Here is a 27,912-nt window from a genome sequence, read left to right as displayed (position 1 = left end):
CGATCCTAGGACCTTGGGGAAACTTTTTCCGACTTGCATGGTGCTGGACCGGATACTTCGGGAGCACAAGACAGGCTCCGCAGAGGTTCTCGCCGGCCGAGGGGGCAGAGCCAGAGTGCGGGCGTGTGGGTGTGTGCATGAGCGTGGACCCGGAGCGACACACACTCACACACACACACTCACACGCCCGCACCCACGCAGGGCCCTCGGCCGCAACGCTCGCGCCGCCCGGGACCCTCACCCAAGGCCGGTCCTCCGGGTCCTGCGCCCCGTGCCAAGCCCCTGCCGACTCCGGGAACAGGACAAGCAGCGACGGCAGGGTCTCCCCACCACCCCGCGGCGGCTGTCCCCGCATCCACCCCCCCCCCATCTGCCCGCCCGGGGAAGGGGACGACGGCGAGAGTTACCCAGGGCTCTTACCGCTCAGGCGGCCGAGTGCGCGCGTGAGCGCCCGCCGGGTCCCGCCCCGCCACGTCGGCAGGGCTGGCGGGGACGCGGCCTGAGGGCGGGCCAGGAGGGGGACGGGTGCTGACGAGCCGAGCTGCCCCGCCCCGCGGTCCCGACAGGGCCCCGCCCCCCGTGACCCCGCCCCAGCCCAGAGCGCGGCGGAAGTCCCGGGCACCTCTTTCCTCAGGCTGCGGGGGTCGCGGGCGCGCTTCCGACCAAGCTTGGGGAACTTGGCTTTTCTGGCTTTGCGCCTCCGGGTGAACTGGAGGGGCGCCCACCCCCACCCAGGGCGGGACTCGGGGTTCTCCGGATCCCTTTCCTTCCTTTAAAAGCGCCCAGGAAACACCGCAGACAGTTTCACCGAGAAGGGACCGCTCAAGTTCAGTAAGAGTTTGCGATCCCCTGGTGGTGCTTTAAACAGCTTTGTCTTACTCTGTTTGTGGGAGTGTAATTTGATTTAAAACCAATCAACCGAATAAAAATACTTTCTAGAAGGCCAGTTTAGAAATGCGGATCAAAATTCAAATGTATTAGCTTTGGCCCAGGAATTCCACATCTGCGAATTGTACTAAGTAAACAGTCAAATGTACAAATATGTACGTCCAAGGATGTTTATTGTGGTTGTTTATGCCGGGGAAAATAACGCGGAAATAATCTGTCCCCCAGTAAAAAGATTGGTGAAGTAAACTATGGTAACTTCAAACAATCGGACATGCTGTAGTCATTAACTATAACTGTACGTCCAATTTGTTGATATGGAAGGAAGGCGGGCCATAGCCGAATATTAAGTTGAGAGCAAGGGAAGCTTACAAAAGTGTGTATATAGTATAAACCTATTCTTGTGAATATGTATGTGTATTGTAATTTTTTGTATAAAGTTTAGGGAAAATTTAATTTTAAAAACAGTGATTCTTTCTGAGTTCTGCCATTGTGAGTGTTAGCAAATTGTATTCCAGGTGTGACAGGTGTGTTTTGGTGTACCACAGACACAAACACCATTGCCTGTGACTTCTGTGCCTGCCTAGGGCATAGCAAATACCTTTGCCACACCTGCCCCTCCTTGCCCTGCTGAAAGGCAACAGCCCTATCAGGCATTCCTCCCTTTGTGTTTTTTTTTTTTTTTTTTTTTGCGGTACGCGAGCCTCTCACTGTTGTGGCCTCTCCCATTGCGGAGCATAGGCTCCATCTAGATGGGCAGGCTCAGCGGCCATGGCTCACGGGCCCAGCCGCTCTGCGGCATGTGGGATCTTCCCGGACCGGGGCATGAACCCGTGTCCCCTGCATCGGCAGGCGGACTCTCAACCACTGTGCCACCAGGGAAACCCCCTCCCCTTGTTTTTAAATTTAATTTAAATTTTATATTGGAGTACAGTTGATTAACAATGTTGTGTTAGTTTCAGTTGTACATATACATGTATCTATTCTTTTTCAAATTCTTTTCCCATTTAGGTTATTACAGAATATTGAGCAGAGTTCCCTGTGCTATGCAGTAGGTCCTTGCTGGTTATCTATTTTAAATATAGCAGTGTGTACATGTCAATCCCAAACTCCTAATGTATCTCCCACCACTCTTCCCCCCTGGTAACCATAAGTTCGTTCTCTAAGTCTGTGAGTCTGTTTCTGTTTTGTAAATAACTTCACTTGTATCATTTTTTTTAAGATTCCATATATAAGCAATATCATATCTGTCTTTCTCTTACTTCACTTAGTATGATAATCTCCAGGTCCATCCATGTTGCTGCAAATGGCATTATTTCATTCTTTTTAATGGCTGAGTAATATTCCATTGTATATATGTACCACATCTTCTTTATCCATTCATCTGTTGATGGACATTTGGGTTGTTTCCATGTCTTGGCTCTTGTAAATAATGTTGCTATGAACATTGGGGTGCATGTATTTTTTTTGAATTAGAGTTTTCTATGAATATATGCAAAAGAATGGGATTGCTGGATCATATGGTAACTCTATTTTTAGTTTTTTAAGGAACCTCCATACTGTTTTCCATAGTGGCTGCACCAATTTACATTCCCACTAACAGTGTAGAAGGGTTCCCTTTTATCCACACCCTCTCCAGCATTTATTATCTTTAGATTTTTAACACCATTCTGACTGGTGTGAGGTGATATCTCATTGTAGTTTTGATTTGCATTTCTCTAATAATTAGTGATGTTGAGCATCTTTTCATGTGCCTCTTGGTCATCTGTATGTCTTCTTTGGAGAAATGTCTATTTAGGTCTTCTGCTAAGTTTTTGACTGGGTTGTTTGTTTTTTTGATATTGAGGCACATGAACTGTTTGTAAATTTTGGAGACTAGTCCCTTGTTGGTTGTATCATTTGCACATATTTTCTCCCATTCTGTGGGTTGTCTTTTCATTTTGTTTATGGTTTCCTTTGCTGTGCAAAAGTTTTTGAGTTTAACTAGTTCCCATTTGTTTATTTTTGTTTTTATTTCCATTACTCTAGGAGATGGCTTGAAAAAGATATTGCTGCAATTTATGTCAAAGTGTTCTGCCTATGTTTTCCTCTAAGAGTTTTATAGTATCTGGCCTTACATTTAGGTTTTTAATCCATTTTGAGCTTATTTTTGTGTATGGTGTTAAAGAATGTTCTAATTTCTTTTTTTATTTTACATGTAGCTGTTCAATTTTCCCAGCACCATTTATTGAAGAGACTGTCTTTCCTCCATTGTATAGTCTTACCTCCTTTGTTGTAGATTAATTGGCCATAGGTGAGTGGGTTTATTACTGGGCTTTCTATCCTGTTCCATTGATGTATATTTCTGTTTTTTGCCAGTACCATACTGTTTTGATGACTATAGCTTTGTAGTATAGTCTGAAGTCAGGGAGCCTAATTCCTCCAGCTCCGTTTATCTTTCTCAAAATTGCTTTGGCTATTCAGGGCCTTCTGTGTCTCCATACAAATTTTAAAAATTTTTTGTTCTAGATCTGTGAAAAATGCCATTGGTAATTTTATAGGGATAATATTAAATCTGTAGATTGCCTTGGATAGTATAGTCATTTTGACAATATTGATTCTTCCAATCAATGGTATATACAACATGGTATATCTTTCTATCTGTTTGTGTCATCTTCGATTTCTTTCATCAGTTTTATAGTTTTAGGAGTACAGGTCTTTTGTCTCCTTAGGTAGGTTTATCCAGTTTTCTTTCTCCTTTGACCCAAACTGTATCTTTACAATAAGAGACTATCAATCAAGCAACAGGTTTTGTTGCCAACTGCTAATTATGCCCTTTTACTCAAATGTTGCTGCTTCAAGCCCACCTGGTTTATTTCAAAACTTTAATTTTTGGCAATGTAAGCAATTTTTATTTAAAAGACTCAGGAGTAGTTAAAATATATAGAAAACTAGAGAATAATATTGAGCCAGGCTGGGACCTGGGACCTGGGACCCTTTCCTGCACTGCTTGTACCTGGACACATGTCTCCTCAAGCAACAGAATACAAAGAAACTATGAGGGACTAAAGATAGCTGCATGCATGTGCAGTTGGGGCAAAATATGAACAATAAGATACAAAAAAGCCAAAACCCAACTGCCACTTTTGAAGTGCCAGGAGCAAAAGCAGCGTCCTGAGCATGATCCCTGCATGCAGCACCACCAAGGGGGTAGGCAAATGACCTAAGCAACCCTCCAGCCCAACCCACAAATCTGCCCTCACCCTCACCCCATTTAAGGGACCAGCTCACCCACCTTGGGGCTCGAGCAAGGGCACCTGTTACTTGTTTTCAATCCCTCATGCTGCAGCACGAGTCCCCATAAAGCCTTGCCTGAATTCCTCGTCTGGCCTCTTAGCAATTTCTATTGATTAAAGAGTCCAAGAACCCAGGTTGGGAAAAATATGACAAATACTTATGTGTGTGAAGAAAAGTAGAGAATGGTATGAAAATATGTAGATTTAACAAATCTTATTTTTTGCCACATTTATTTTAGAACCTTCTTTTAAAAAGAAAAAAGTTACAGATATGTTTGAACCCTGTTCCTCCTGGTCTCCACCTTCTCCAGAGGTAACGGTAACGAGTGTCCTGAGGTTGTTGTGCATCCTTCCCACCCATAGTTCTATTACATTTGGCTGCACATATCCTCATTCATCAACACTATATAAAATTGTTTTTCAGTGTTTTAAAATGTTATAAATAACATCCTGTACACTTAATTACTCAACATTATATTTTTGAGAATCATTCATATTCATACATGTAGCTCCAGTACATGCATTTTTAAGTCTTCATAGGATTCCATTGTATGAATGTGCCACATATATCCATTCCCCACACAATGGACATTTAGTGTGTTTCATGTTTCACTATTACATGTTGTTACATGTGCTGAATGCCAATATAGTGCTACCTACTATATTGCATATAGAGCTGCTATGGTCAACTTTGTATGTTTTCTTGTATCCCAGGCTAGAAATGGAATAGCCAGTTGACCATCACTAGATATTATGAAATCGTTCTACACTGTGGTCCCAACCATTCATTAAACAAAAATTTTTTTTATTTTTTTAATTTTTTCTTTGCTGTACACGGGCCTCTCACTGTTGTGGCCCCTCCCGTTGCGGAGCACAGGCTCCGGACGCGCAGGCTCAGTGGCCATGGCTCACGGGCCCAGCCGCTCTGCGGCATGTGGGATCTTCTCGGACTGGGGCACGAACCCGTGTGCCCTGCATCGGCAGGAGGACTCTCAACCACTGCGCCACCAGGGAAGCCCCTAAACAAAATTTTTTTGAGAGTGCGCTACGTACCTAAAACTGATCTAGGTACTAGGGATGATATAAGGAGCAGAGCAAAGTCCTGCCCTCCAAGAATTTATATTCTGTCGCAAGGCAGATAGACCCTAACTAGATAATGTGCAAGGTGGTGGAATAAAGCAGAATATAGTCTATAGGGTCTAGGGAATGATGGGTGGAAGCAGCTGTGGTCAGGGAAGGCCCTGCAGATAAAGCGGCACTTCAGTGTAGACTTTAAGGAAGTGAGGGAGTGAACAACGGTGATATGTGGGGACAGTTTCAGGCAGGGGGAACGGCAGGAGCAGTGTGGGAGCATGCTTGGTGTGCTCACAGCATGGTAAGATGGCCAGTGTGGCTGGAGCAGAGGGAGGATGGGGCAGAGTGGAAGGAAATGAGGCCACAGAGGCACTGAAGGCTGAGAGATGGGGCAGACCAGGCAGTGCCTTGCAAACCATGGTAGGGATTTGGCTTATGCTTTGAGTGGCAAGGGAATCCTTACAGCTTTTGAGTAGGAGTGTGCCATGATTTTAATTGGGTTGGGATGGGGTTGGGGGGGATGGAGGGAAAGGTAGAGCCAGATAGACCAATTAGGGGTCCACTGCAGTTACCCACGTGAGGGAATTGATGGTTTGGCCACGTGGGAGTGGTAGAGGGCATGAGAGCGGTTTTGCTTGTGGATATATTTTAAAGAAAAACTCAACAAAATTTGCTCATGGATTGGGTGTGGAGTTTGAGCGAAAAGAAAGAAGTCTCAAATTACTCCAAGGAATTTAGCCTGCAAGAATAGAAGTATCATTTACTGAGATGAGGAAGGATGCAAAAGGGACAGGTTTGGGGTTTGAGGTAGATGGTGGATGGACCTAGAGATTATCATACTAAGTGAAGTAAGTTAGAAAGAGAAGGACAGATACCATATGATATCACTTATATGTGGCATCTAAAATATGATACAGATGAACTTATTTATGAAACAGAAACAGACTCACAGACACAGAAAACAAACTTATGTTACCAAAGGGGAAAGGGGGTGGGGGAGGGATAAATTAGGAGTTATATAAAATAGATAAACAACAAGTCCTACTGTATAGCACGGGGAACTGTATTCATTATCCTGTAATAAACCATAATGGAAAAGAATATGAAAATATATATATATATATAGAGAGAGAGAGAGAGAGAGAGAGAGAGAGAGAGAGGATTTGAGAAGATGGGAGGAGAATAATTGCAGTTAGTGAGTAAATCAACTTTTTCAAGGATTTTTAGTGTAAAGAGGAGCAGAGAGGAAGAGGTTGTGGGTTCAGAGGAGGGTTTTGTTTTTTACTATGAGAGAAATTGTAGCATTATATGCTAATTGGAATCATACATCAGAGCAAAAAAAAATGATGATGCAATGTAGAGAGGATAATTGTAAAGGGATTTCCTTGAGTAGATAAGCAGGAGTGAGGTTCAGTGCTTAATGGGGAGGAATTGGCTCGACACAGAGAGTTCATTCAGGAGAACAGAGGAAAGCACAGATAGAACAGGGACAAGTAGGCACTAGTAGAATTTTGGAGGGAAGATGTGGAAATGCTCTTCTGGCTGCATTTATTTTCTTCCTGAAAAATGAAGTATCAGCAGCTGAAAGTGAGGAAGGAAAGGAGGTGTTGGAAGCATAAGAGGAGGATGTGTAGGACAGTGAGAGTGAATGGGCTAAGGAAGGGGAGCAAAAAGTATAGTAGAATGGCTTCTCCCTCTTGAGGTTGGGATCCAGTCATGAATTTCAAGTCATGAATTTCAGGATGGGTGTGTATTTTCTCCAACTGTGTTCAGCTGGTCAGGCTCAATATAGTCCAGTGGCGAGTTGGATTTAACCTGGGTTGAGGAGAGAGGAGTAAGGTAGCTGAGGGTGAATTCAGAGAGATGGTTAAAAGGGTGGACCATGATCTTTCAGTCCAGTGCATTGGGACTGGGGAATTGATGGCATCTGAGAGAAAGAGTTAGAGGCGCTAGTTGAAAAGCGGGATGCTGGCAAGAGAGGTTATGGAGAGAGCACAGCCATTGGTAATAATAATATGTAGGGTACAATAAGGGAATGCATGGCTGAGGTAGGTTTCAGGACAAGCTCATTAGAAGAGAGAATATCGAAGAACTAAGAAGCCAGGGGAATGAAAGAATCTCTACATAGCTACTGAAATCACTAGAATTATGACAGTGGTGGTGTTAGACTCAGACAGTGAATGGTGCAAAAATACTCAGTGAATGAGGGAGTGATGGGCCTGTGGATGACTGCAACCAGGAGGGGTAGGTTTCAAGGGTTGGAGGGAAGAACAGTGATCTGGAAGTAGCAGTGAGAGTCAGGGAAACCTACATCACCTCCAGGCCCTGAGGTGTGAGGAAAAGAGGGACCACTGGAGACCACTAGGGACCACTAGAGGGCGCGGTGTTCAGGATGGCGTTTAGGTCTCAGGGCGCCCTGATCCTCACTGGGTTGGAGTGGAATCACCTGAAGAGCTTTCAAAATAATACTGATATCTGGCCCCATCCTGGACTATTTAAGTCAGAATCTCTGGACATGTGTAAGAGGTCCTGTTTCCTCACATTGTGACCAACACTTGGTATCATTAGATGTTTTAATTTTTGTCCATCCCAGGGGTGTACAATGGTGTCTCCTGGTTGTCTTAATGTTATCCTGTTATCCATTTGATTATATCCTTTGCTAATTCCTACCCCCACCTCCATTGGGTTTGTTAGCCATTTTATTAATGATTTGTAGGAATACTTTATATATTTCAGATATTAATCCTTTTGTGGTTATATGTGTTACAAGTATCTTCTGGAATGTGTTTTGTTTTTTCTTTTTAATTCAGCAGAAGATTTTGGTTTTAATATTAATATTTAATATCTAGGTTATCAATTTCATTTCTAGTGGTTTGTATATTTTATGATGCTGATCATTTTTATATAACTTGTTTCAAACCTGTTGGTAGGCAATTGATTTTTTAATTGATTTTCCAGGGAAAGAGAAGTTTTAAAGAACAAAAATCATTAAAGTAATGTCTTGCTTCTGTTTGTATAGGGACAGTATATTTGCTGGCTTTAGACTATTTTACTTATCCCACTATAATGCTATTTTATTTTTTAAAAATAAAAGTAATGCATGTACATAGTAAAAAAAAAAAAAATCAAACAGGACAAAAGAGCATAAAATGATGAGTAAAAATATCTCCCTCCCTTGGTTCTTTGGCTCAAAGGTAACAGTTTCTTAAGTATCCCCTCAGAAAAAAAGATTTTTATGCAGATGTCAGCATAAGTATGTAGACCCTTGTGTTAGATGCCTGTGGCTGCCATAACAAATTCCCACAAATCAGGTGGCTTAGAACAAGAGAAATTTATTCTCTTACACTTTTGGAGGCTGGAAGTCCAAAATCAAGGTGCTGGCAGGGCTGCTAGCTACTGGTGATTCCGGGCATTCCTTGGCTTGTGGCTGCAGAATTCCAACCTCTGCCTCTGTTTTCACCTGGCCTGTTCCTTTCTCTCTGTGTGTGTGTCTCTCCTCTGTGTGTGCCTTACTCCTCGCAAGAAGATAACCTGTGCAGATGTCTGAGGGACTGGATTTTATGCAAAGTCTGAAACACTCTCCATACTCTTCTGCCCTTTGCTTTTCTTCATTTCATAGTCTTTCCACCTCAGCATAAAAAATGTGAGGCTTGCATAGAATTCTAAAACTCCTTACTATAATGACTTGTCTTCTATGGAAATCACTATTCCAGATACTTTTTATTTATTATCTTCCCAAAAAAGTCACAAGCACTCCCATTTTGTGGATGAATAAATGGAGTCTTTGAGGTTAAGCCACTTGCCCAAGGCCATACAGCTAGGACATGGCATTTGGAGGACTTCTGCCCAGCACTGTCTGTTTGTTTGTTCCACTGCCATGCCATCTTGCATATTACCTGATTTTTGTGGGTTTTCTCATCTCCTTAAAGACATTTCTCAGAATTCTAACAGCCTCAACAAGAATAGCCTCTTTGTTCCCGAAAACCAGCATTATTATGCAATACCCTAATGAGTGTTTGTGACCAAATGCTCATAAACATTTTGTCACTGTGTGATGTGACCAAATCTGCAGCCATGTATGTGTGCTTATTTCTTAAAGACTTTGGCTCAGTGTTGTTTGAAATTCCCTCAAACCCATAGCTGGTTCCTTTCTCTTCTGCCTGTTTCACAAAGCTGGTTTCCCAGGGTCACAGGCACCCACTCCACTCTAGCCGTCTCCTCTGCTCATTCAGCAGAGATCCAGCCACTGCTTGTTGACCCTCCCCAGGCCTGTGAAGGCTTCCTGTTATGTTTGATGCGTAAGAATGTATAGTAAGAAGTTGGCCTTTCCTTCCCCCGAAAGCAGAAGTGATTCTAACCCTGATGTCCAACTTTGTCGTGGGTCAGACTGTACAGTCTTAACTTGTTTTTTTAACGATGAAATAATGCCAAACAGTGGGATTAATTATAGAATGATTATTTAACTCATATGTTCAGTTCTTTACAGAACCTCAGTTAAGGGAAAGTCTTGGGAACAGGGTATCCTGGCTGCCTGAAGTATCTGGTTAATCAGACATCCTCTTTTTGTATCGTCAAGCTTTGTTGATATTGTTCTAAAATTATTCTAAATGGCCTTTAGAAAATTGATTTTTAATTAGTCTTGCAGGATCTCAGTGGCATTTATTATTTTAGAATTAAAAATGAAAACATCTAACAATACCAAATGTTGGTCAGAACATGGAGAAACAGGATGTAATTTCCCCCGGATGTGGTAACTACTAAACTTTCCTTAAAAGTTGATTTTTTAAAAACCAATTCTTGAACCTAAGTTCATTTTATTTTAAAGTATCCCATCCAGCTAAAATAATGCTTCAAAACTGATTGATCATGGTAGTTACAATTATATTGAAAATATTAAAAATGGTGATAAAACAGGCAAAGTTCAGTAACTTTCCATTGTGGTGACAATTTAACATTCAGGCTGCAAACTTTTACAGATAAATGTCACCTTAGAAAAACATTTTACTTCATACTGAAATTGTCATAAGCTGCGTGATCATATGAATTAAGAAATTTGATTACTGTTTTAATCTGTAGCCCAGAAAACCCTACTGACCACATGCTTTGCTCAGGACCTTTGAAGGGGAAATTCATGTGCAGGGGTAATTCCAGTAATGTCCGACAGGTGGCGCAAACCGTTTTTATGGTATTGCTTTACTTGAACTAAGGACTTGGTTTTGTCAAGCACTTATTTTTCCGTGCATTTAGAAGTTATTTTCCCTTCTTCTGAGAAAGAAATCTTGGTAAGTAAGAAGCCTTTGTGGCTTTTTCAAATTATGGAATAATTACTTCAAATAAGCAAGAAAATGCTAACGATTGTATAGGAAATAGGTAAAGTTTCTTTTAAGTTTTTGCAAAATGATTTTAAGGTTGTTTTTTTTTTTAATGTTGCAAGCGTTCTTTTTATTAGACAAGAAAGATAAAGATATGGCTATCTTGAAAGATATAAAAATAGCTAGCACTTGTCATAATTAAGGAAAAAACTAACTGATGTTATTTCTTTCTTCTGTTTTTGTCTACTACATTTTTTCTTTTCACCTTTCCCTAGTTCCTTGTTTTCAGTAAGGTTTACAGTAGTTTCTGCCGCTGATATGGCGCCTATCACATGTTATGTATTTTTACCACAGACCTGAGTGTTTGATCCTTCCTGTCACATGGTTCTATAATTGTTTATTTGTGTCTGTCACTAATTTATAAGCTTTTGAAAGCAGGGATTATGCCTTTGCTATTCGTATTTATATCCCCAGCACTGGACGTCTGGGGCAGTTCTGGTACATAGTACACTCTGAATAAACATTTATTAAATGGAGGAAGTGGCGGGGACTAGCCCAGAACTTGCCTTTTTCAACATTCTCACCTAAGCTTTGACAAATAAAACAGTATTTCTCTTGCATATTTGTTGATTTGATTATGGAATTGCACGTTTTACCGGTCTTTCCTTTTTCGTAGTTTTTATTTTCATAGATCCTATCCATCATTTTCTTTCTTTTTTTCTTTTCTTTTTTTTTTTTTTTGCGGTACGCGGGCCTCTCACTGTTGTGGCCTCTCCCGTTGCGGAGCACAGGCTCCGGATGCACAGGCTCAGCGGCCATGGCTCACGGGCTCAGCCGCTCCGCGGCATGTGGGATCTTCCCAGACCGGGCACAAACCCGTGTCACCTGCATTGGCAGGCGGACTCTCAACCACTGCGCCACCAGGGAAGCCCCCCCTTTTTTTTTTTTTTCCATTTTCTTTCTTGATATAGAGCTTCTTCCCTCTGTCTCCCCCACCCACACCTTTCATTTGATGCATTAAAGAAAAAAAAACAAAACAAAAAACCTTTTACCTTTTATCTCTTACACTTCCTTTAAAAAAAAAAAGTTGTGACCTCTGTAATCTTCCGCTCTCTCGTCTCCCTTTTCCCCCCTCCATATTTTTTTTTTTTCTTAAATAGAGAAGCTCCTGGCTTAAATGTAAACACTAGGAAACGCTTGAGGACATAAATGATCGGGGAGGAATATTTGTGTTTTGGAGGCAGGGTGTTATACAGGAAGCTTATCAACTTTCCTACGTAGTGGCTAAGTTTCAGTCCCCTGAACACAGACACCATCCAGAGACCTCTGAGTGGGTTCTCACCCACGATGTCAATTGTCTATCACGTGGAAGAAGCTCTCCCTCTCTCTCTCTCCACACAAATGCAAGTGTATTATATTTCTTTAAATATAGATAATTTTATATTAGCTATATTTCCAGACAAGCCTTTCAACTTATAAAACATGTTCAAAATTAGAAATTTTGGAAATATAAATTCATCTGTGAGTTAGAGATCTAGAGATAACCAGTTAGCATTTTGTATATTTCTTTCCATTCTTTTTTTTCCCCTAGGCTTCTTGTACATGTCAGGTTTTAATCATATTTAACAAAACTAGAGTCCTACTGCACACACGATTTTGTATTCTTTTGTCCACTTAACATTATGTCATAGAAATTTTTTTTCCGAAGTGCAGTATTTGAGGCTGCATGCTATTCCGTGGTATGGGTGTACCATAACTGATTAAACAATTTTCTCTACTAGTCATTATGATTTTTTTCAATTTTTCATCTTCATGAGCAACCTCATAGTAATATTTTTATGTGTATTCCTTTAGAAGAAAATTCTGAGAAGTGGAATTGCTAAAATAAGGGTAAGCATATTTTTAAGGAATTTATACATGGGACCAAATTGCCTTTCACAAATGTACTAATTTTTCATTCCTGCCAGCAGTAAGTGAGAGTTCTTATTTTAGTCCCACCTGCCAACACTGGGTACTATATTTTTGAGTTTTCCCAATTTGGTAGGTGAAAATAATCATGCCTTTAAAAATATATTTAAGAAAAAAATTCCCATTTGATTCAATTTATCTTTTTATACTTAAATATCTTAAATTATAGGCGTGCTAATAATTCACCTCTAAATGCTTCATTCTGTATTTCTAAAAAAAGTACATTTTCCTAACATAGCCAAATAACATTATCAAAAATTAACATTTATTTCTTAATAGAATCTAATACCTGGTCCCTCTTAAAATCCTTTCTCCCCTTGATACTCAAGTAACGTTTACAGCAGGTCTGTCTAAGTTGAGATTCAGTCCAATATCACAAGTTTCATTTAGATGTTATACACTATTTTGATTTAATATGATTTTTGTGTGACTGGATGTTATTCATATTATTGACTATTGATTTTGGGGGGATAAATTTTCTGAGCAGATCACGTGATCTACTTAATTTTAAATGCTCAAAATTTGAAAAATATAGGTAACAACTAAAAGGAAAATAACCCCTCCCCTTAAAATTTTACCAGATAGAGATCATCACTGTTAATATCTTGGTATGTATCTTATTAATTTTTCCATATGCATGTGTACATATTAACTGCTGCACATTTTATAAATAAGCTACTTTTTGTCACATATATATAGTGAGCAATTTTCCATGGAATTAGATTTTCATTATTTTTAAAGGCCACACAGTAATATTTAATTATATGGAGATACCATAATTTATTTGAACAATCTGCTATTTTTGGACAGATTTCTTTTTAAAAAAATATTTTTGTACTGGCCCCTTTATTGTACTCTTTTACTGGTTCTAACAGTTTTTTAATTACTTCTCTTGGATTTTCCACATTGACAATCACATAATCTAAAAATAATGATAATTTTATTTCCTCCATTCCAATATTTCTGTCTCTCATTTTCACCCCTTACTTACAATGACTAGAACTTCTAGAACAGTGTTAAATAATAGTGGGCATCCTCGATATTGACTTTCATGGAAATGCTTTGGGGGTGGGATATTTGTTTAAGTCAGATACTTGATATATTCTTTATCAAGTTTTTTTTTTTTTTTTTTTTTTGCGGTACGCGGGCCTCTCACTGTTGTGGCCTCTCCCGTTGCGGAGCACAGGCTCCGGACGCGCAGGCTCAGCGGCCATGGCTCACGGGCCCAGCCGCTCCGCAGCATGTGGGATCTTCCCGGACCGGGGCACAAACCCGCGTCCCGTGCATCGGCAGGCGGACTCTCAACCACTGTGCCACCAGGGAAGCCCTATCATGTTTTAAAAGTATCTTTTAAATGTATACTTTAATTAACATGTTTTTAGTCAAAGATGAATGCTGAATTTTATCAAGTGAATTTTTAATATCTATGGAGATGCTCTTCTGTTTTTTTTTTTCCTTTTATCCACTGCTGTATTATTGTTATAGATTTACTAATAAGTCATGCTTACAGTCCCAGAAACATCCAAATTAATCACTATGTATTATCCCTTCAGCATAGAGCAAAATTGATTAGGGTTTCTTCAATCTGATCTTCTCCCTACTACCAAATAATTGGAATTTATCTCTTTTATTTATATTTTAATAATATACATACTCTTAATTTTATAATACACATACTTAAGCTTATATTTTTCTAACAGAATCTTGAGTTAATTGGTATCTATAGCTGCTTCTCAGTCAGGCAAGGATCTTTACATGCTTTCAGTCCACTCTCTCCCTCTCCCTCCACTATCCACTAACTCCCTTGTTATCATTGGCAATTTAAATTCCAGATTGTTATTAAAATTTTTGTCATCTATCCTTATTGGGACTTAGCAATAAATTTTCTACTTTTTTTGCGAAGTATTCCTTCTTGATTCCCAATTTTTTTTTTTTTTGAGTCAGTTTCTCTTTCAGAGGATAGAGTCTATCCTTTACTAATTCATATAGTGGATCTGTCTTCCACATCTTTTAGCATTTCTTTCATATATTTAATCTCTTTGGCCTCTTGGACTGTATTTTGGGAAAATTCCTCTTCTTGGTCTTCTATCTCACTCATTCTCACATCAGCAGTGCCACTTTGCAGTTCAACTCATCCAACGAGTTTTCCATTTCAGTTATTAAGTTTTTAATTTTCATGATTCCTACTCCATTCTTTTTTAGAATCTTACCTCTCTGAGAATATCTATCTATTAAAATGCCTATTCTCTTTTATCTCTGTCTCCTTGGGTGTTAATGTCTGTTGTATCTTGAGTCTGGTTCCTTTCTATCACAGGGTTTGCTTTGTAAAAGTGTCATGCTTCTTGTTTGTGCAACCCAAATTGTGCTTGAGGCTCCATGTAAAACTGCTTGTTGATCTGTTTTCACAGCCTGCTTGTTGGGCGGTTAGACCAAACTAGTCTGTATTAATTCTATATTGCTGCTGTAACAAATTACCACAACTTAGAGGCTTGAAAAACACACTTTATCATCTTACAGTTCCGTAGGCTAGTAGTCCAACATAGGTCTTATTGGGTTTAAGGTGTTGGCAAGGCTGCATTGCTTCTGGAGGCTCTACAGGAGAATCCACTTACTTGCCTTTCTGAGCTTCTAGAGGTTGCTTGCATACCTTGGCTCATGGCCCTCTTCCTCAAGAAAGGTCACTTCCTTCTCATATCACATCACTCTGACCTCTTCTGCCTCCCTTTTCCACTTTTAAGGATACTTTGATTACATTGGGCCCACCTGAGTAAATTTTAAGGTCAGCTGATTAACAATCTTAATACTACCTGCAACTTTTAATCCCTTTTTCCATGTAACAGCATATTTACAAGTTCTGAGATTAGGAAGTGGACATCTCTGGGAGGCTACTATTCTGTCAATCGTAGTCCAATCTGCTTGTGGATTTCAGAGACTTCTCTTAGTTTCAGTTCCCCTAAAGACTTCCCTTTCTGCTTTTAAGTGTGTGTGTGTGTGTGTGTGTGTGTGTGTGTGTGTGTGTATTTCATTATTTTGGGGATTTAGAGCAAGAGGCAGTGGCTAGCGCATGTGCATATCACCCTGTTGACTCTCATCATTTTTAATGTTTATAATTGAAAATGTGATTTTCTTGATCCAGAACATATTTAGAACATTTTAAAAAGTGATCTTAAAAGTTTATTTTGTAGTCAGAAATACGACTTCACGAATTTCTGCTTTGGGGTATTTGTTTTAAAATTTATTTGACCTAAGAAACAATTTTAGCAAATGTTCCATGAACCCTGGCCCTTAGATATAAAATATTCTCTTTTTGTAGGGTCAAAGTTTATAAGTCTCTATTAAATCCTTTATTAATTATTTTATTCAAACCCTCCATATATGTTTATTTTTTTGCTACTTGATCTAACTATGACCCAGAGAAATATATTACTTTCATTATCAATGTCTCCTTATGTTTTCAGCATTGTTACTTTGTAAATTTTGATGCAATGTTATTCATTGCATAGGTGTCCTTATCTGTTGTATTTTCATTGTGAGCTATTTGTTTTAACCAGTATTAGACAGTAGCTTCTCTTATTCTCATTGCCCAATTCTCTGATACTTTGACCTAATGGAGTATTATACATACAAACTTCAATTTCTGATGAATACACTTGCTAAAGTTCTTATTTCTGCCCCATTTACAAGTATTGTATGTCTTACACCATTCAGAATGAAATGTACCCCCTCAAATCCCTCCTTACCTCTTGCCCAGTTCTTTTTATTTTCCAACGTTATTGAGATATAATTGGCATACAACACTGTGTAAGTCTAAGGTCTACAATGTGACAATTTGATACATGTATATTGCAAAATGATTACCACAATAAGGTTTGTTATCCACATCCATCACACACACCTTTTTGTGTGTGTGTGGTAATAATATGTATGATCTACTCTGTTAGCAATTTTCAAGTATATTATACAGTCTTGTTAACTGTAGTCCTCAGGCTGCATATTGGATCCCTAGACCCCATTCACCTTACATCTGGAAGCTTGTAGCCTTTGACTAACATCTCCCCATTTCCTCTGTTTCCTGGCCACTAACTTTCTATTCTCTGTTCTATGAGTTTGGCTTTTTTAGATCCCACATATAAGTGAGATTATACAGTATTTGTTTTCTCTGTCTGACTTACTTTCACTTAGCATAATGCCCTCAAGGTCCATTCATGTTGTCACAAATGGCAGTATTTCCTTCTTTTTATGGCTGCATAATATTCCACTGTGTGTCTGCACCACATTTTCTTTACCCATTCACCTGCTGATAGACACTTAGGTTGTTTCCATGTCTTGGCTATTGGGAATAATGCTGGAATGAACATGGGGTGCACTATCTTTGAGATAGTTATTTCATTTCCTTCAGATAAATACCAATAAGTGGGATTACTAGATCACATGGTAGTTCTATTTTTGATTTTTTGAGGGACCTCCATACTGTTTTCCATAGTGGCTGCACCAATTTACATTCCCACCAACAGTGCACAAGGGTTCCCTTTTCTCCACATCCTTGCCAACATTTGTTATCTCTTGTCTTTTTGAGAATAACCATTCTAATAGGTGTGAGGTGATATCTCATTGTGATTTTGATTTGCATTTCCCTGATGATTAGCGATGTTGAGCATTTCTTCGTGTACCTGTTGGCCATCTGTATATCTTCTTTGGAAAAAATGTCTATTTAGGTCTTCTGCCCATTTTAAAATAAAATTATTTAAGTTTTTGTTTTGTTTTCACTATTGAGTTATATGAGTTCCTTACATATTTTGGATATTAACCCCTTACCAGATAAAATGGTTTATATTTTCTCCTATTCTGTTGGTTGATTTTTCATTTTGTTGATTGTTTCTGTTGCTGTGCATGAGGATTTTTAGTTTGACGTAGCCCCATTTGTTTGTTTTTGCATTTGTTGCTTATGTTTTTGGTGTCAGATCCAAAAAAAATCATTTCCAAGACCAAAGTCAGGGAGCTTTTCTCCTACTTGTTTTTCTAGGAGTTTTATGGTTTCAGATCTTACAGTTAAGTCTTTAATCCATTTGGAGTAAATTTTTGTGAGTGGGGTAAGACACAGGTTCAATTGCATTCTTTTGCATATGCTTATCCACTTTTCCAAACACCATTTATTGGAGAGATAACCCTTTCCGCATTGAGTCTTCTTGACTCTCTTGCCAAATATTAGCTGACCATTTATGTGTGAGCTTAGTTCTCAGCTCTTGATTTTGCTCCATTGGTCTGTGTGTCTGTTTTTATGCTAAATTTATACTGTTTTGATTACTATAGCTTTGTAATATGTTTTGAAACCAGGAAGTGTGATGTTTCCAGCTTTGCTCTGTCTCAGGCTTGTTTGGCTATTCAGGGTCTTTTGTGGCTCCATATGAATTTTAGGATTTTTTTTTTTCATTTCTATGGAAAATGCCTTTGGAATTTGTTAGGGATTGCACTGAATCTATAGATGGCTTTGGGTGGTGTGGACATTTTAACAATATTAAGTCTTCTAATCCATGAACATGGCATATCTTTCCATTTATTTGTGTCTTCTTCAATTTCTTTCATCAATTCCTTATAGTTTTCAGTGTACAGGTCTTTCATCTCCTTGGTTAAATTTATTATTTTTCTTGCATTTGTAAATGGGATTGTTTTATTTCTTTTTCATATAGTTTGTTGTTAGCATATAGAAACACAACTAATTTTGTATGTTGGTTTTGTATCCTGCAACTTACTGAATTTGTTTATTCTAACAGCTTTTTGGTGGAATCTAGGATTCTCTACATATAAAATCATATCATTTGCAAACAGAGATAATTTTGCTTCTTATTTTCCAATTTGGACACCTTTATTTCTTTTTCTTGCCTAATTGCTCTGGCTAGGACTTTCAGTACTGTGTTGAATAGGAGTGGTGATAGTGCTTCTTGCTCAGTTCTTACCTGATAATGTCCATCACTGACTAGGTGTAGAAATCTTGGAGAGCTGGGCGGGGGGATGGTCTGTAGAAGGAAAACTCAGTATTCTGACCTACTAACATCAGTAGCATTGGGGTAAAAGAAATGCTACTTCGTTGCCTGGTTGTTACTTATCCTTGGCATTTGAATCAGAGACAAACAGGTAGAGGGACAAAATTCTTTCCTACCTTTCAGAAGGGAGTCTGTTTTCCTGAAACAAAGCCTGAGTATGCCAGGTTTTCCTTAATACAGCTCCAGATATTTCTTCATGAGTGTAAATGCTTTTGGATCCGGCCATTAATTTTCCATCCTTCTTTGGTTTTGGTGACAAGGTGGGTTTTTGAGAGTTTCTGTGTTTTCTGGGTGTTTTGATGGGCAGGTGGGAAATGCTGTATTGGAGGAGCTGGGAGGGACTTTTAACTACTATATGCCATTTTGTAATGAAATTTCCCCAACCCAGAAGAGTTTTCACTCTTCCAAAGTATGACTAGTTAAAACTATTCATCTCTTAACTATTTTGCTATTTCCAGTGTGCCCTCAAGTGATGAACAGTGGATCCTTTTGTTAATAAAACTGAACAACAACAAGTAGTCAAAATCTGTTCTCAATTATTCCTGCTACACAGGACTCTGTTGCCTGCTCTTGTCCCCTGGGGCCTCCTAGATGCTTTTTTGTGGAGATCAGATCCTAAATGGGGTTGAGCAAGCCTCGAAGTTCTAGCCCTTTGTCTTGGTAGCAGATATTGAGTCCATGGGTGCATACACCTGCCTCCTCCCCTCTGCCAGCTAATCTTTTCTCATTCACTCAGCATCATTGTCCTGAGAGGCAATGTCTTGTAATCCATTGTAGTACAGTGAGACTTTCTGGGCTCTGGGAAGACTTTTGTCTTACATACAGCAGCTTTATCCTGAAGTGCCTTCCAATTTCTTCAGTGCACTTTTTAATATTTCTCCATCTTCTCCTGTTTTATCAGTGTGTCAACTGTAGGAACTTGATGATTTCAGATTATCAAGTGCCGAATCCTGCCTCTCTGAATTTGTTGCTTCTGGTCTAATGTGAATGGGAAAAACGTATTTCCATGTTTATGAGAATTGTGTCCAAAAATGAGATCCTGCAACTAAAAAAAAAATCCTGTGACTGGAAAGAGCAGAGTATATGTGTTATCTCAACGGACCCTCGCCAGTCTGTGAAGCACTTCTAACCTCTGCCTATAGGTGGTTCCAGGCAGATGTGGTGTGGACACTCCAATGTAGGTGCAGGAGGCTGCCCTGTGACCATCACAGCTGCCACTGCTGCTCTCAGGATGCTGCTGAGGGAACTAGGTGGCTGTGGAGCCTGGTGTGTCCTGGCCAGCTTTTGTTCCCTGCTGGGGCTCATAGATGTTTTTCTGTGCAGATCAGAGCTGGAGTGGCATAGACTCACGAATGTGTGTCTGAATTTCTGGGACTGGCTTCTTGCTTGACCTTTAGCACAATTTTAGTTCCACCCCTTTGTCTCAGTCACAAGCATGATGTCTGTGGGCTGGTGAATCTGCTTGCACCCACAATGGTCATCAATGCCCGGCTTGGCCTGTATTAATCATATCTTCTCAAATGGCTCCATGAACGGTAGTATCCTCTCTGCCAGCCCAGCTACAGCTGGTTTTGTTGAGGTCCAATTCATGGAGGTAAAGAGTATAAGTAGTTCTTCTTGTAACACAAACTTGGCCTCACTCCTATCCTCATCTACCCTCACAAGAGGATTTATCCCCTGTCTTATGCCATAGAGATTTAGCCATCAAGCTACAGGGAGATGGGCCTTCCAACCAGGCCTCAGGGACTTGTCAACCACCTTCCTCCCCATCCTTTTCATCTCATGTTGTTTTGGCCAAATTGAGTTGAGGATCTGAAGGTCTAGCCTACTGCTGGCATGGCTCTGCAGTGCCCACCAGGAGGCCCTCTCAGGCTCATCTGAACATTCAGACGCACAAGTGCTAATAGGCCACACTTGGTCCCAGTTTACTCAGGAAGATACAGGAGAGGAAATAGAGCTCAGGTTTCCTACTTGGTATTTATAGTTCATACGCAGTCCTTTCAGCCTGGATGCTATTTACCGTTCAATGGTCATTTTTTAAAAAATAAATTTATTTATTTGTTTTTATTTTTGGCTGTGTTGGGTCTTTGTTGCTGTGCATGGGCTTTCTCTAGTTGTGGTGAGCTGGGCTACTCTTTGTTGTGGTGCGTGGGCTTCTCATTGCGTTGGCTTCTCTCATTGTGGAGCACAGGCTCTAGGCGCGTGGGCTTCAGTAGTTGTGGCTCACAGGCTCTAGAGCACAGGCTCAGTAGTTGTGGCACACGGGCTTAGATGCTCCACGGCATGTGGGCTCTTCCCAGACAAAGGATCGAACCCATGTTTCCTGCATTTGCAGGCGGATTCTTAACCACTGCGCCACCAGGGAAGCCCCTCAATGGTCACTTTTATCATAAGTGATTCTTCCTGATAACACAGCTGACATTCTCCCTGTATCAGGTTTCCAGAAAAGAGTTAGATCAGATTAGTCCATGGAGAAGGAGAGAAATGAGTTTGTTAACCCTTCACCCATGAGGGGTCACTGGTTGCAGCAGATGGCTGAGTGTAGTACCAAATTGAATGCTGGTGTAGACTCGTGAGAATGTCTTGTAGTTTTTTTTTTTTTGCGATACGCGGGCCTCTCACTGTTGTGGCCTCTCCCGTTGAGGAGCACAGACTCCGGATGCACAGGCTCAGCGGCCATGGCTCACAGGCCCAGCCACTCCGAGGCATGTGGGATCTTCCTGGACCGGGGCACGAACCCGTGTCCCCTGCATCAGCAGGTGGACCCTCAACCACTGCGCCACCAGGGAAGCCCTGTCTTGTAGTTTTTGGCAATAGCTCCTTGCATACCATTTTGTACAATTTTAGATGATCAAACTGACTGACGGGTAAAACATTTTGAGGGGATAAGAGGACTGCCCTTTGAAAGAGCAATAAAGTATTCTGAGTCCAATGAAAAGAGACCGTAGTCATGTAGTTAACTTTTAAGACAGTTGATTTAAAGTCTTTGTCTAGCAAATCAATGTCTGTGCTTCCTTGGGTACCATTTCTATTGACTTTTCTTCTCCTTTTTTTTTAATAGACTTTATTTATTTATTTATTTTTAATTTGTTTTGTTTTGTTTTGGTTTTTTTGCGGTACGCGGGCCTCTCACTGTTGTGGCCTCTCCCGTTGCAGAGCACAGGCTCCGGACGCGCAGGCCCAGCGGCCATGGCTCACGGGCCCAGCCGCTCCGTGGCATGTGGGATCCTCCCAGACCAGGGCACGAACCCGCGTCCCCTGCATCGGCAGGCGGACTCTCAACCACTGTGCCACCAGGGAAGCCCTAATAGACTTTATTTTTTAGAGCAGTTTTCAGTTTACAGAAAATTTGAGTAAATGGGCTGGAGAGTTCCCATATACTCCCTTTCCACTACACACAATTTTCCTTATTATAACATTTTGCATTAGTGTGGTATATGTGTTATAATTGATGAACCAATAATGATATATTATTAACTAAAGTCTATACATTAGGATTCAGTCTTTGTGTTGCATAGTTCTGTAGGTTTGACAAATGCATATGGTCATATATCCACCATTACAAAATCACATGGAATAGTTTCATTACCCTAAAAGTCCTCTATACTCTGCCTATTCATCCCCCACTCCCCCAGCCTCTGTCAACCACTGATCTTTAATGTCTCTTTAGTTTTGCCTTTTCCAGAATGTCAGAGAGTTGGAATCATACAGTTGGTAGCCTTTTCTGATTGGCTTCCTCACTTAGCAATCACATTTTGGTTCCTCCATGGCTTGACAGCTCACTCCTTTTTATTGCTGAATAATAATCCATTGGATGGATGTACCACAGCTTGTTTATCTTTTTACCTATTGAAAGACATCTTGTTGCTTTCAGTTTGGGGCAGTTATGAATAAAGCTTCTATCAACATCCACGTGCAGGTTTTTTTTTCTTTTTTTTTTTTTGCGGTACGTGGGCCTCTCACTGTTGTGGCCTCTCCCATTGCGGAGCACAGGCTCCGGACGCGCAGGATCAGTGGCCATGGCTCACGGACCTAGCCACTCCACAGCATATGGGATCTTCCCAGACTGGGGCACGAACCCGTGTCCCCTGCATCGGCAGGCGGATTCTCAACCACTGCGCCACCAGGGAAACCCTCACGTGCAGGTTTTTGTGTGGACATAGATTTTCAGTTCATTTGGGTAAATATCTAGGAGTGTGGTTGCTGGCTCATATGGTAAGACTATGTTTAGCTTTGTAAGAAACTGTCAGACTGTCTTCCAAAGTATCTGTACCATTTTGAATTTCAATAATGAATGAAAGTTCCAGTTGCTCCATATCCTCACCAACATTTGATGTTGTTCCAGGATTGTTTGGCCAATCTAACAGGTATGTAGTAGTTCCTCATTGTTTTAACTTGCAATTCCCTAATGACATATGGTATTGAGTATCTTTTCATGTCCTTATTTGCCATTTGTATATGTTCTTTGGTGAAATATCTGTTCAGATCTTTTGCCCATTTTTAAATTGTGTTGTTTATTTTCCTGTTGAGCTTGAGTTCTTCATTTATTTTGGATACAAGTTCTGTAACAGATATGTGCTTTGCAAATATTTTCTCCCAGTCTGTGGCTTGTCTTCTCATTTTCTTAATTGCAAAGCAGAAAATTTTAGTTTTAATGAAGTCCAACTTAACATTTTTTTCTTTCATGGATTGTACTTTTGATGTTGTGTCTAAAAGTTATTGCCAAATTCAAGGTTACCTAGATTTTCTCCTATACTAACCTCTAGAAGTTTTATAGTTTTGTATTTTACATTTAGGTCTGTGGTCCATTTTGAGCTAGACCTATTTTTTTTTTTTTTTTTTGCATGTGGAATGTCTAGTTCTTCCAGCACTATTTGTTAAAAAGACTATCCTGTCTTCACTGAATTGTCTTTGCTCCCTTGTAAAAGATCAGTTGACTGTATTTGGATGGGTTTATTTTTGAGCTCGCTATGCTGGACAGTTGATCTATCTGTCCATTCTTTCACCAATACCACACTGTCTTGATTGCTATAGCTTTATGTAAGACTTGAAGTTGGGTAGTGTCAGTTCTCTAACTTTGTTCTTTTAATTTTTTTTTTCCTATGAATGAACAATACTTTTTTATTTCTCTGCATGCCTCATAGTTCTTTTACTTCAGTCAGACATTTTGAATATTATAACGTGGTAACTCTGGAAATATTAGGATGTGGTAACTCAGATTCTCCACTTTCCCAGGGTTTGTTGTTGCTGCTTGCTGTGGGATGTGGTTGTTTATCTGTTTGGTGATGTTTCTAAACTATTTTTTGTAAAGACTGTATTCCTTCTTGTGTGTGGCCATTGAATTCTCTGTTCCATTGGCTTAGTGGTCAGCTAGTGATTTGACAGAGATGTTCTTAAACATCTGGAGAAAAAAAACCAAACCAAAACAAAACAAAACAAAAAACACCTGATCTTTGCAGATTGGCTGTGTTGAAGCACTTCCTCAGTGCTTATCCAGGCTGTTTCCAACTCTGCCTTAGCTTTTACTTTCTGCTTGCACAGAGCCTAAAAGCCAATCAGAGGTGAATGTTTAGGATTTTCTCAGGTCTTCTCTGAGCATGCATCCAGCCCTGGGCATGTGTATGGCCTCTAGATTACCTGGGATACATGGAGATTTCTAGAGTCTTTTTTCTCCCATGTATCTCCTTTCCCAGCTTCCTCCTTCTCTGGCTTTCTGGTGTGTCTGCTGCCTGCCCCATATCTTATCCCTTGCTCCAGGTGGCTGTGGCTAGTGTTTGTGCCTTTAAAGGTTTTCGAAACACTGTCCAGGAGGCTGCTGCAGCCCTGGGAAAGTTCTGAGTTGGATGGGGTGAAACAAAGGCGCACTCCTGAGTGGACCCCTCAGAAAGCCACCAGACAGGTTATAACACACAACTACAATTCTTTGCTAACAAGGTCTGTATTGCCTTTCCTGGCACAAGCAACTTGTATAACTGGAAAAAATAACACATTAAATTATGGGGACAGAAATGATTCTGAAAATGAATGAAGAACTCATTGAGATTTTGTGTTTAGTAAGATGAGGTTTGAGAGCAATCATCCAATCTTTATACATCTTAATGTATATTATATTTCTAGAATTTGGATTCATAGCAAGATGTTCTGAAGAACAGCAACAACCCTCTAGGGGATAGCCACTTCAACATCATGACCAAAGGCAAAGAATCTGCTGTCAGAAACCTTCATTTTGTTTACATCCTGACCTTAGTATTTGGAACCATAATCCATTTCTCTGATGAAAGTGAATTTGTGGTGGACATGTCAAAAATAGGCCTTATTCGTGTTCGCAAAGACCTGCCACCAAAAACCAAAGTCTTAGATATGTCTCAAAACTACATATCTGAGATTCACCTCTCTGACATCGGCTTTCTCTCAGGGCTGAAAGTTTTGAGACTTTCCCATAATAGAATCCAGTACCTTGATATTAGTATTTTCAAGTTCAACCAGGATTTGGAATATTTGGATTTATCTCACAATTGGTTGCAGAAGATATCCTGTCATCCGATCACTACAAGTCTCAAGCATTTAGACCTCTCATTCAATGACTTTGATGCCCTGCCCATCTGTAAGGAATTTGGCAACTTGACTCAACTGAATTTCTTAGGATTAAGTGCTACAAAGTTACAGCAATTAGATCTACTACCAATTGCTCACTTGCACCTAAGTCGCATCCTTCTGGATTTGGAAGGTTATTTTGTGAAAGAAAATGAGAAAGAAAGTCTTCAAATTCTGAATACAAAGGAACTTCACCTTGTTTTTCACCCAAATAGCTTCTTCTCTGTCCAAGTGAACATATCAGTGAATAGTTTAGGGTGGTTACAACTGACTAATATTAAATTGAATGATGACAACTGTCAAGTTTTAATTAAATTTTTGTCAGAACTCACTAGAGGGCCAACCTTACTGAATTTTACCCTAAACCATATGGAAACAACTTGGAAATGTTTGGTTGGAGTTTTTCAATTCCTTTGGCCCAAACCTGTAGAATATCTCAATATTTACAATTTAACAATAGTTGAAAGCATCAATGAAGAAGTTTTTACTTATCATGAAACAACATTGAAAGCACTGAATATAGAACATATTATAAACAGAGTTTTTATTTTTTCACAGACAGCATTATACACAGTGTTTTCTGAGATGACTGTTACGATGTTAACCATATCAGACACACCTTTTGTACACATGCTTTGTCCTCAGAAACCAAGCACATTTACATTTTTGAACTTCACCCAGAATATTTTCACAGATAGTGTTTTTCAAAATTGCCACACTTTAGTTAGATTGGAGACACTTATTCTACAAAAGAATGAATTAAAAGACCTTTTCAAAGTAGGTCTCATGACTAAGGATATGCTCTCTTTGGAAATACTGGATGTTAGCTGGAATTCTTTGGAATATGATAGACATGATGGAAATTGCACTTGGGTTGGGAGTATAGTGGTGTTAAATTTATCTTCAAATATACTTACTGACTCTGTTTTCAGATGTTTACCTCCCAGGGTCAAGGTTCTTGATCTCCACAATAACAGAATAAGGAGCATCCCTAAAGATGTCACCAGTCTAGAAACTTTGCAAGAACTCAATGTTGCTTCTAATTCTTTAGCCCACCTTCCTGGATGTGGTACCTTTAGCAGCCTTTCCATACTGATCATTGACTATAATTCAGTCTCCAACCCATCAGCTGATTTCTTCCAGAGCTGCCAGAAGATTAGGTCCCTAAAAGCAGGGAACAATCCATTCCAATGTACATGTGAGTTAAGAGACTTTATCCAAAGTGTAGGCCAAGTATCAGGTGAAGTGGTAGAGGGTTGGCCTGATTCTTATAAGTGCGATTATCCAGAAAGCTATAAGGGAACCCCACTAAAGGACTTCCATGTATCTCCATTATCCTGCAACACAGCTCTGCTGATTGTCACCATTGGGGTCCCTGGGCTGGTATTGGCTGTTACCGTGACTGCCCTCTGTATCTACTTGGATCTGCCCTGGTATCTCAGGATGGTGTATCAGTGGACCCAGACCCGGCGCAGGGCTAGGAATGTACCCTTAGAAGAACTCCAAAGAGCTCTCCAGTTCCATGCTTTTATTTCATACAGTGAACATGATTCTGCCTGGGTGAAGAATGAGTTAATACCAAACCTAGAAAAAGAAGATATAAGAATTTGTCTCCATGAGAGAAACTTTGTTCCTGGCAAGAGCATCGTGGAAAATATCATAAACTGCATTGAGAAAAGTTACAAGTGCATCTTTGTTTTGTCTCCCAACTTTGTCCAGAGTGAGTGGTGCCATTATGAACTCTACTTTGCCCACCACAATCTCTTCCATGAAGGATCTAATAACTTAATCCTGATCTTGCTGGATCCCATTCCACAGGACAGCATTCCTGGCAAGTATCACAAGCTGAGGGCTCTCATGGCCCAGAGAACTTATTTGGAATGGCCCAAGGAGAAGAGCAAACATGGACTTTTTTGGGCTAATATTAGAGCTGCTTTTAATATTAAATTAATACTAGTCACTGAAAATGATGATGTGAAAGCTTAAAAAGATCAGACGTCCAACTTAAGAAACCATCATTAACTTGAATTCTGATGGACACTGTGCTTTCAAGTTATTGTGTTTGCTGCCTCCATTATCTCCATGCATTCAGGAAACACTTAATGAAAACTGTGTTTCAGTTGAACTGGGAACTAGACTGGGGGCTGTGGTGGTGCTCAAACGTGCTGATGACAGGTAGCTCAGTCTCTTCTGGTTGAACCATTCCGTTTCAAATTGAAACAAGCTCTTTTGAGTAAATGCTCTCTTCTCCTTTCCCCAGAGGATTTTGTGTGAGCAGGAGTTTATGAGACTTCATGGAAGGAAAGAGTCAACCTCAGAACTGTATGCAGTGGAGTGTCCTGTGAATCCTCATCGGCCTCTGGTCGGCTCTGTTATCCTGCTCTACTTTGGGGCTGGGGGAGAAATTAGACCAGATATGGAAGATAAAGATACTTTTTTTTTTCTTCACATCTGAGTAATAGTTTATAAAATGTTTGACTTTGCTACACAAATATGCAATTAATCAGTAGTGACTTATGGCATTGGTAGTCTATGTATATAAAGGGAAATAGAGTCTTAGTCATAGGCTGTTGAGGCCAAAGACATGATTTACTGGCTTGCCAAGGAAACTCAGAGCCAGAGTTATTTGTAACCGATTGAATAGGAGTTATCTGGTTGTGTTAGAATTTTGGCAAATGCCTCAAAGCTGACAAAAGGCCGTAAATATCACCACATTTTAAACAGATATTAGACACAGCCAGGCTGGAATTATAAAAAAATAGC

At 40.0% G+C, this 27,912-nt stretch overlaps 3 protein-coding genes across 9 annotated transcripts in view; 2 read left to right on the top strand and 1 right to left on the bottom strand.

The window, feature by feature from the left end:
* Positions 1-535, bottom strand: part of FAM114A1 (family with sequence similarity 114 member A1) — a 62,869-nt gene extending 62,334 nt beyond the window's left edge. The window contains exon 1 of one of the 2 annotated variants that reach the window (XM_067735733.1): positions 421-535. The gene's annotated coding sequence lies outside the window, so the exon portion shown is untranslated. The remainder of the gene's footprint in view (positions 1-420) is intronic. The other variant, XM_067735734.1, reaches the window with a different exon arrangement.
* A 67-nt stretch (positions 536-602) lies between these two features.
* Positions 603-27,912, top strand: part of TLR1 (toll like receptor 1) — a 43,760-nt gene continuing 16,450 nt past the window's right edge. For 2 of the 4 annotated variants that reach the window (XM_067735727.1, XM_067735729.1), the window contains exon 1: positions 603-831. The gene's annotated coding sequence lies outside the window, so the exon portion shown is untranslated. Of the gene's footprint in view, positions 832-10,378; positions 10,517-27,912 lie in introns of those variants that run through there. The other 2 variants (XM_067735728.1, XM_067735730.1) reach the window with 2 other exon arrangements.
* Positions 10,435-27,597, top strand: TLR6 (toll like receptor 6). 3 transcript variants are annotated; one of them, XM_067735726.1, is made up of 5 exons: positions 10,464-10,516; positions 12,401-13,857; positions 18,742-20,757; positions 20,794-22,922; positions 24,673-27,597. In XM_067735726.1, the coding sequence occupies exon 5, from the start codon at positions 24,742-24,744 to the stop codon at positions 27,133-27,135; it is 2,394 nt and encodes a 797-aa protein (XP_067591827.1). In that variant the 5' UTR covers positions 10,464-10,516; positions 12,401-13,857; positions 18,742-20,757; positions 20,794-22,922; positions 24,673-24,741; the 3' UTR covers positions 27,136-27,597. The 3 variants fall into 3 exon arrangements, 2 of the variants coding, with proteins under 2 accessions (XP_067591827.1, XP_067591826.1); XR_010942956.1 differs by lacking the exons at positions 12,401-13,857; positions 18,742-20,757; positions 20,794-22,922 and having other exon boundaries at positions 10,435-10,516; positions 24,673-27,324; positions 27,410-27,597; XM_067735725.1 differs by lacking the exons at positions 10,464-10,516; positions 12,401-13,857 and having other exon boundaries at positions 17,303-20,757.

The sequence above is a fragment of the Pseudorca crassidens genome, chromosome 4, assembly GCF_039906515.1.
Source record: "Pseudorca crassidens isolate mPseCra1 chromosome 4, mPseCra1.hap1, whole genome shotgun sequence".
Lineage (NCBI taxonomy): Eukaryota > Metazoa > Chordata > Mammalia > Artiodactyla > Delphinidae > Pseudorca > Pseudorca crassidens.
This window is presented reverse-complemented; position numbering and strand designations above follow the sequence as displayed.